General features: G+C 29.4%; 1 protein-coding gene across 3 annotated transcripts in view; it reads right to left on the bottom strand.

Annotated features, from left to right (window-relative positions):
- The window catches only part of LOC106462106 (transport and Golgi organization protein 6 homolog), a 124,848-nt gene that overhangs the window by 11,807 nt on the left and 102,904 nt on the right, over positions 1 to 10,137 (bottom strand). For all 3 annotated transcript variants that reach the window (XM_013921992.2, XM_022389245.1, XM_022389244.1), the window contains exons 13-15: positions 9,799 to 9,921; positions 3,714 to 4,283; positions 1,443 to 1,638 (exon numbers count right to left, since the gene is read on the bottom strand). In XM_013921992.2, coding sequence (XP_013777446.1) covers positions 1,443 to 1,638; positions 3,714 to 4,283; positions 9,799 to 9,921 — 889 coding nt within the window. The remainder of the gene's footprint in view (positions 1 to 1,442; positions 1,639 to 3,713; positions 4,284 to 9,798; positions 9,922 to 10,137) is intronic.

The following is a 10,137-nucleotide window of genomic DNA, read 5'->3' as shown; positions in this document are numbered from 1 at the left end:
CTTAAAAACTTTTATAACACACGCAATAAATCACAGTGCTTCACACACTTTACTTATGGTGCCTACTGTTCACTTGACTCAATTATCTATCTATCTATCTCTGCAATCTATCTGCCTATGGCACTGGCTTTCTTTGCCAAGATTATATACTAAAAAAGAGGGCATCTAGCAAACACTGGGACATTCGCGAGGTTCCTCGATAATTCTAGAAACTCCAGCGTGCATGCTCCCAGCATCACGTGACTTCTGCTGTCGTAACAATTCTATATATGTAGTTCTCTACTTCTTGTCAAATATCTACTTAGGCCTATTCAATTACTTTAGAATTTCAGTTGACAAGCCAAATTATCTTTTCTATCACACTAGTATTCTTATTTGGTCTTCTTTCTTTGGAAGATCCTCTGTTCCTGTTGTAAAAGTGCACTCAAGCTGATTCAATTACTTTAGAACCATGCTTTGATGAAATATATTTATTTTTCTTATCTTCTTTTCTACTGTTAGTTTCACTAACATATTAAACGTTAGGCCTATCACTTCTATGGTAGTTAACTTCACACCAACTTTATTATCTTTTACTATTATCTGTCTGCTGCTTCCTGCTCATCTCATGCTATTTATATCTATATTACCTAATCATCTGTCCACCTTCTATATTCTTGACATCAATATATTGCATGTGATGTTCGATATTCTCAACATCAATGAATTATTAACAAAATTTCCTACAATCATCTGCTTTTAACTCTAATTATAACAAAAACTAAACAATAATAAAACATTCACTCACAAAACTAAATTAATCAATACTATCTGAACAAAACTGTCTTTTATATCATGACAAAGTCAACAACCATATTCTTATATCAGCTCTTTGTTCAACAAACAGACAGTTACTCCAAATGTAAATTTTGATACCTCTTACATGACAGCTGAGCTAAATTCTCTGTTGCCAAGTAAAGTATCTAAACCAACCTTCACTTTAACACATCCAGGTTCTGTAACAGCAGTAAAATCTAGCTAACAATTATCTTTACTGAAAGAAATGAAGCAAGCACACAAAATCTCTTTAGGAAACACCAAAGTAGACAAGGGTAAATCCATTTATAACATATGTAGCTGTGGGAAGACGTGCCCTTGAATAAAGATACTGCTGGATATTGTGTCACTGTGAAGCTTCCACTAACAAGGGCTGGAAGATTTTTTTCAAGTAGAAAAGGAAACACTTAGCTAGTTATTGTACTGTACCATATTTTATATATATACATATATGAAGAAATAATAGTTCAGTGAATAATGCTATTATGCTGTTGTCGCAGTTTTTAAAAAGAAAATAAAAGATTTTTTCATAAAATTTGTGTGAAGTGTAAATTATAAAGAGGACAGCAAATATATATTATAAAATCAGCACCACTATGAATAAAAAATATGATCACTTTAGTTACCCAGGTTTCTGCACACATTTGTTAAAACTTCACCCAAAACAACTGTGGTATGAACTGGATGAGTACATGTATTGATGCTGCTCAAGAACTCTCTAGTGAGAAGTGGAAGGATGTTATCTGTGTCATGAATCACCAAAGCAGCAAGACCTTGTACTGCAGATAAATAGATAAAGGTGTCTCCATTTCTTAGATGTTCCTATAATGCAATGAAAATATATTATCATATTTACTTTTTTGTGTATTATATCATATAATTAAGACAGATAAGACATAAGGAAACCAAAAAGATAAAAACAGAAAATAATCTTGGTTAGGTTTTCTTTTATTGCTATTTTTGATTAAACTTGCACTGAGAATAATAAGACATTCTAATCTACAATATCAAGCTTTCTATCATGATTTACAGGGTATGAAACATTTTTTAATGTAGGAGGCATGAGAAATGTATTCGCCCCAAATAGAATTCTGCTAGCTCTACAATTTTTTTCTATTTAATGACTAAATTATTACATATTGCAAATATATATATATGAATATATATATTCATTGCAATGCCTTCTTCCACAGCATATGTGATGCAGATGTAAAATCTATGGGTAAGTTAATCAGTCTACGTATATGATAGAACAGTATTCCTGATGTATTGAAAATGATATGATTTCATTCAGAATATATATATAAAAACCTAAAAATCTCTGGACAGATTATTCAGTCCACATATAAGGCATAACCATAACAACCACACAATAGTTTAATATTCAGAACACCATGCATTTTCCTACTGTACCAAGAAAAAATCTGCAGAGCGGGCAGTCCAAGTCATTTTGCCCAATCACAACTGTTTCACTTTGAGCATTAAAAAATTTCCATTAAAAAGAACTATTCTAATTCTAGAAAAAAATAATCTTGTAGATTAAAATTTTTTATAAATACAAAATTAAATAACTGGATGTACAAGTCAGTAATTGAGTTATGTACATGTTTTTCTTATCAACTAGCCTATCCTATAATAATTCATGTTGTGTGTTTATTTGTTTGTCTGTGATCTTCTCCAACAGTTTTGTTTTGGAGTTAGCACAACCAAGTGTGGCAGACAGACTTTGTGTACCCAGAGGATGTTCTTATTTATATGGCATAGCCCCCAACCAAGGGGAACTAAATGCATTCAGAAGGGATATGGACCTCTTTGGGGGTAGCTGCAGAAGTAATTGGGGATAATGAAGGAGCTTCACTGGTACACTGGAGCCTGTGCGAATCATGAGAGAAGAGGACTTTGAATCTTGCAGCATAATGTGGGGATTTTATGCTAGTCATCAATAAACACACTAACAATCACACAAAACTTACAGTGTTAGTAGGTATTTGATGATCTGAAAGAAAAAATTACAACAGGTAGATTTTCTGTAAATTTGAATAATTAAGTACAGAGCTGTATTTTACAAACATGCATACATTTCATGACATCAAAAACACACTAGCTCCAGGCTAGTATGTACACAATTTATGGAAGTCCAAACTCAAAATGTGGTAGACCTAGTGGAATTTTACATCCCTGGATTTGGTTTGATCAGTTGTTTGTATTAAAATGAGAAAATAGAAAAATTTTCAACTATATTTTACATAAAGTACATATGATAATCTCAAACTTTTAAGTTCAAGAAATGTTGCTTCTTAAGTAATAAGCTCAGCAAGTTGAAATCTTAATGGCAAATAATCTACTTTAAGACAGTATTCAGAAAAATTTGTTAGCATATTTTAACAAGTATTAATCACATAACAAAATCAAATACCAATATGTAAGGTTTGTTTCAAAACAAATTACTAGAGTGTCTTAGCTTTGGAGAATATAGTTTAATAATGAAGTGTTGACCTTGATTTTGATAAATTTCAAACATTTTTTTACTCTTTTTTTTTTTAGAATAGTCTATGCTATCATATTTTTAAAAAATCCATAACAAAGCATAAAATATTGTCATGTAATATATTTACAATCTTAGATTGCTCTAACAGAAATAAATATTCTAACAATTGTTTCTTCATAACGTAAATAAAATGAAATATTTATTTCCATCCTTGAGAAGATCAGGCTGCCAAACACCATAATCTTGAAATGGCGATTAAATTTATTGAAATGATCATAATTAAAATGAACAGAATCTCTATTTGTGTTTAAATTTAACACATTAAAAAAACAAAAAACAAAATGAGTGAATAATAATAATAGTGATGAGATCTTAATGTTATACATGTAGAACTAAAGCAAAAGTGTACCTGGAACTGTCCAAGAAGTTTTTCTTTACTTTCCAATGTCTCAGAGTCTTTACTAAGAATGAGGTTTTTCAATGTTATTAATGCATGGCCAATGACAGGCAATAAAGGATCATGAAGTTCCTGCCATGCTCTCTTGAAAGGTGTTAAGCTGTTGTTTGGACTTTTTGTCTCTCTAACATCACATAACACTTCATCATGCAGACAACTGTCATTATTAAAGGCTGTATATTTTGCATCTGAAACATACTGTTCTTTCCCATTATCACCATTAATTATAGTATTCTCTTTCAAATCACCATTTTGCTTTGAATTATCTGTAAATACACATTGCTGTCTCTTATTTTCTGAATCATTATGAAAGAGATCTTTCTGGTTTTTCCTACCCACAATTATTTTTTGTGAATACTGGTTTTTCTTCTCATAGGTGGGCAACCCTGCTGCTCCATGAGTTCCAATAGTTATATTCAGTTCCTCAGTTAACTTTTGGACATGCTCAGTTGGATGATGCTCTGCTATTTTCTGTAAACTGTGTTGACATTTCTTGAGTGTGTCCCAGTCTTCTTTCTTCAGCTATAAATAAAATTTATACACAAAACATATGTATATATATATATATATAAGGGATTTACAGGCTTTCAATAACTGTGATTTACCTATAAAGCATCCATTACAAACTAATATGCAAACTTGAAATACAATGAAATAGCAATTACCATAATATTCATTTCCTTTCTTATAACATCAAATTTTGGAAAAAAAAGTACATATTTATATTTGCGGAAGGATGCCTCTTTGTAGAATATGGAACAAACTGATTATGCCAGATTAGATACAACAATGAATCATTATCAAGTGTACGGTCACTTGTAACAATAAAGACAAAAACTAGTATTTTTATAATAATTTTTTTATTTTGTAGAATAAGCAAAACCAGAATTCTAAAATACATTATAAAGAGATAGAAAATCATACAATATATAAATTGAAATTTTTAATGCATAAATAACACAATTTGTAAATGCAAGTAAACAACAACAAACAACCACCCAACTTTTGGCTCTGCACAATGACTGAGAATCAATAGGAGTTGCAAAATCATCTATTGTAATCAGATGCCTGGATATCTTTCAGATTCTTTAATTAAACTAGACAATACAAAGTTTGTTTTAGAATTTCATTTAAAAACCATAAATATGTCATAATACATCAAATAGCACCATGTTGTTATGCTACAAGTAAAATCACTGTTAAATGTGTGTGGAAAGTGAAAATTGACCTACATAATTGTAATACAATTGAGTGATAGGAAACCAATTCTTCTTTCTTAGCTATCAATATCACAAGCTGTTAAACAGAGCATCCATTGTTCATCCCAATGTCTCACAACTCTTATTTAATCATTTCTTACCAAGGGCATAATTCTTTATTCTGTTGTTTAAAAAGATTTACAAACTTGATATATGTCATATATGGATGTTATTTTGCATATTAAATATTATTAAGAATTATTTTTTCCTGAATTTCACTTTTTTCACAGTATGTATTGCAATACATATAATAGCCTATTATTGTAATACAAAGCATGTGACGTTATCCAATGGTATTTTTAGTTTCAAAGTAAGAATAACGTGTAAAGATACAAAAAAATAATTAAAAAGTTGGGATTATTATGACTAATACATCTTTTTTTTATTCCTGAAGCTACATGGGACAGAAAATTGACAAGGAAGAGGCTTGATATAAAACAGATGTATTACAATTGTTATATAATGATGTAGTCATGCTCAAAATTCCAGACTTAAAAGTATCCTCTGACTTTCAAAACTAAAAATAACTTCTCCCTGTTAAGATACATACTTCTAGAAACAAACAATTTCAGAGAAATTTTAAGGTTTCAGATGTACATGAGTAACATATAAGTAACAAAAGAAAATGTTACACATGTCTATTTATCAGACTCATGCTTCAGATTGAATGTTTTTCTTGATAGTAATCTTTTCTTTCCAGTGAACCTCCTTTGTTTTTCTAAAATATGTAAATTCATTAGGGAAAAAGTTTTATTTCTTTTTATCCTGTTGTATTAGATAGTTGCAGTCAGTGATATGGTAATTTATACCACAAAAAATATACCCTGGGTTTTAGATAAAATCTCTACATCATGAAGGAAACATCAGTATCACCAAAATGTTAATTTTTAACAGATTTAAAATCATGCTTACCTAAATGTTAGAATATGTGCAAACATTCATCCACATGGTAATTCTAATGTCTTAAGACACAAATAATGGTAAGTGAATGTTTTGACAAAATAACCTTTAATCCTTTCCATGTGAGTAAGTCAACATGACTAACCTTGTAACAACAAAGTAACCATCTGAGTTACTCTAACTTTTAATATATTTTATATATATTCACAAAATTTAACAAGCCTTCAGTAAACATTACAAGCCTTTCGTATATTAAAAAATCAGACTTTTCATTACATATTTTTACTAAAGACTTGTCTGTGAAAAAATGGAGTCAGAGTGTTGATGGCTCCGTGTGCTAAGTGATTTTCATATTAAGGTTAAAAATACTTTTTTCACCTGAAAGTTCCAAATTTAATTGCCTAACCTCTAAAATCTCCTAAATAAATATCAAATGTTTTTTCTCTACCCTAACTGTATATGACTTCGGTTGATTTAAATGATATTGTAACCACCATGACAAAGTGTGAAATAAATCTAAATTACCTTTTTTTATTTCTAGAATGCCCACAGATTGTAACAGAAAACTACAGTTGTTTATTAAAACTAGTTTAAAGCTTGTAATAGTCTAAATTTGTTTCTATTTAATTTCATGCTTTCATTGCCCTTTAAACTGTAACTAATGATCCCACCATACAAATTATAAATCACTTATGTTACCTCAAGTAGAATCTTTATTATTATGGAATTGAGGGACAAAACAATGGCAATTGTATGTTTCACAAATATTTCTTTATTATTATTTTTTTTCATTATCTAACCTAACAACTTCCTAAGTTTTACATTTTAATTACTTCTATAGTAATAAATAAGCATATATATACGAAAAACAAGAAATACATTACTTACATTTGATCTCGTTTTTTGCTGTTGGTTGCTGATGAAATTTAAGCCTACCTTTTTTTTTAAATAATGATGGTACTAGTATACCAAAGTATACACAACATAAACATACACAAAATAAACAATGTCCTGTTACTATTATAATTTAACTGGCTTTTTAACTAAAACATGAGGGGTTTCATATAATTCTCTTAGCTACTCAATCTGAAAACTGCAAGACAAACTTTGAAAATGAAGAGAACATTGACAATACTCTGTACTGAAAACAACATAGCATTGTATGTCATTCAACAGATTAACCCTATGAACCCTAGCACATTCTGTAAACTTCTTTCTACACGTGTCATAAAGTGTTACCGAGTTATATTTAAGATTTAATTAAACCACTTTACTATCACTTTATAATAATGAAATTATTATTATCAAGTACGTTATAGTTCAAAGTTTTATATTATCTTAGTTTTTATTCTTTTATTTAAAAAGAAACATTGAAGGCAATAATGAAATCTCTCAGTTTTAAGTCATGTGAAGCACAAACTATGAACAATGTCAAAATTTGGTGAAGTATAGCTTGAAGCTTAAAGGAGTAGTCATGTACATGTACATCTAGATGAGAATGTAGTTTACTTGACCTTCTGATATGTATGTTTCAAAGTCCTTTCACGTAATAAAATTGAAACAAGAAATATCTATTGATTTTAGATATAAACAATACCAAGCTTCTTTAACTGATGATCTTGAATGCTCAATCCACTTTCTATAAATATCTAAGATTAGCCATACATTACTTGTCATAAGAGAATTTTAACTCTTGGAAGAATTTCAGCTACCTTTGGTAACACTCAGATTTTTACATAAAAGCCAAACCTAACTGATGTTCAACACATTTTAAAAATTCAAAATATATCCAAAAAGCATGTTTAATTTACTAAGTATTTGTTTTCTAAGTTGTTATTTACAAAATGTTTGCTAAGACTCATTACATTTGTAAGCAGATGAAAGCATACAAGGTGAAAAAGTGAATGCTACATCAATAATGATCTCTTATTTGTCCATTGCACTGTTTAAGCCAAGTATGCCTAGCACACAAACTGCAAGTGATCAACATAACCAAATTACTGTAATATGTGCTTTTAAAAAAATCACTAAGCCCCCATAAAAATCTTTTAATATGAAAACTAAAAGGCTTGAAAATAAATATTTAAGATGAGCATGTATTGAGAATTACAACTAATTTGAGAAACAAATCCCCTCCTTTTCACATTCCATAACTTTTTTACAAAATTCTGTGACTTTAGAGGATCTCCAAGGCCTGAAGAAATCCTGTGAAGCTGGATTTCTTTGTTGAATTGCTAAACAATGTGAATCCAAAAGATTGTAATTTATAAAAGAACCACTGTTCTCTCTTTTCTTTTACTTGTTTTAATGCAATGTATATAGCATTGGTGCATATTACTACACCCTGTCTCTGTAGAGCTATACAGAGCAATGTTTACTACAATTCCAAGTTTACTAAATGTATCTTCACGAAATTTATTAAGCTTTTACTGAATATTACAGGTAGATTGTACACAAAAAATTCTAAATTTTTAATAAAGATTTGTCTGTGAATTTACTGGGTCAGTCTGACTAGTCCAAGTGCAAGGTGATTTTCATGTTAAGAATAAATAAAAATATTTTTTATCTACAATTTTAATATTCAATTTACATAACTTCTAGAACCTCCTAAATGAATATCAAGTTGTTGTTTTTGTGGTAAATGTTTATACTTTAACTCTTATTTACTCTTCCCTAACACTAACTTTAGTGAAAGTTGAAAAATATGAAATAAAATCAAAAGTACATCTTTTTTTTTCTATAATGACTGCAGATTGTAATAGACATTTACAATTATTTATCCTATTTACTGTTTTATTGCCTTAGAACTGTCTAACTTGTGTAAAAAAGCAATAAATCACATCACGGGTGATGGCTCATGAACATTACTTGTAGAAAATTTTTTTTTATTTAATCTTTTCTCATTTAAGTTTTCTTATCTAACTTAACAAGTTACTAATTTTTATATTTCAGTTACTTTTACAACAGTAACTAAAAAATTATACATAAAAGCTAAAAAATTTAGTACTTATGTGTTGACTAAGGAGTTTTAGCATGAAAGAGGTAAGGCACTGTAACCCTACTTTTTTGTGATAATGTTGGTTGTTTACAAAATGTTTTATTTCAAATATGTTATTTATAAAAAAAACATTGTCACAAAAAATAGAATGTTCTAAAACTACTATAATGTAACTGGCTTTCTAACTAAGCTTTAAATGAATTTAAAAAAGTTCCCTTAGCTGGTCTACATGATGGCAAAGAATGAAACTGTATCCAACCAATTCAATACCTGTTGTCAGAACAACTAGATTCATAGAGAATTCAGTAAATTAATACCTTCTCTTTCTATTGATAAATAATCCAATAGCAAATGTCAAGGTAATTACTGACATTTTTTGAAAGAGAGGACAATGATACAAGGAGTGTGGCATGTGGGTTTGACTTTACTGTTTCTGTCTCAGTAAAGCAAGAAGATTGAAGGCTATAGAGTTACATTATGGCTTAACAATATCTATTTGTAATTTGTGCAAAACTCAGCAGATCATATAAAGGTAGAATGAGAATCTAAAATGGGCAATTCTGAGCAAAGAAGTGTCATGTGATATAGAAAAGTAAAGATTATGAACTTATTTAAATATCTCCTTTTGATATAAAGAAAATAAAAACTTCTATAATATTTAAATTTGAATTATAAACTATGTTTTGATGCCAAGTTCATTGACATGCATTGATAATACATTTGTTTAATCAAATTTTTAATTTAATTCTGTAGAAAGGTCATGACATGTCACTTTGATCTCCATGCCATAGGGTTACTATTATTAATAAACGATAAGAAGAAGTAACAATGATCACATTACCCTATTCTAATATGTAAAATTATAGATACACAAAGTTACCTGTTCTGGTTGGTCTACTAACATCGCTAGAGCTCCCAGTGCCATTGCAACACTTTCTGTTTCCAGCTCTTGATCTTCTTTTCTTTCCATTGGATGAAACTGAGCACTGTGTTCTAAGATAGCCTAAAGTCCATAAACAAAATTATTTGATTAACTTAAGTAGGTTAAAATTACTTATAGTATTTCTTTTGATAGGAATGTAAACTACACTGTAGCAAAAGTTTATTAAAATTGTGTGCAAAAATCATATACAGTAAGTGATAGTTATATATATATACCTCACATGAAAAAAATTGTCTACCATACTACAAACTTAAGTTTAAAAAGTAACACTAAAGA

The sequence above is a fragment of the Limulus polyphemus genome, unplaced genomic scaffold (genome assembly GCF_000517525.1).
Source record: "Limulus polyphemus unplaced genomic scaffold, Limulus_polyphemus-2.1.2 Scaffold1096, whole genome shotgun sequence".
Lineage (NCBI taxonomy): Eukaryota > Metazoa > Arthropoda > Merostomata > Xiphosura > Limulidae > Limulus > Limulus polyphemus.
This window is presented reverse-complemented; position numbering and strand designations above follow the sequence as displayed.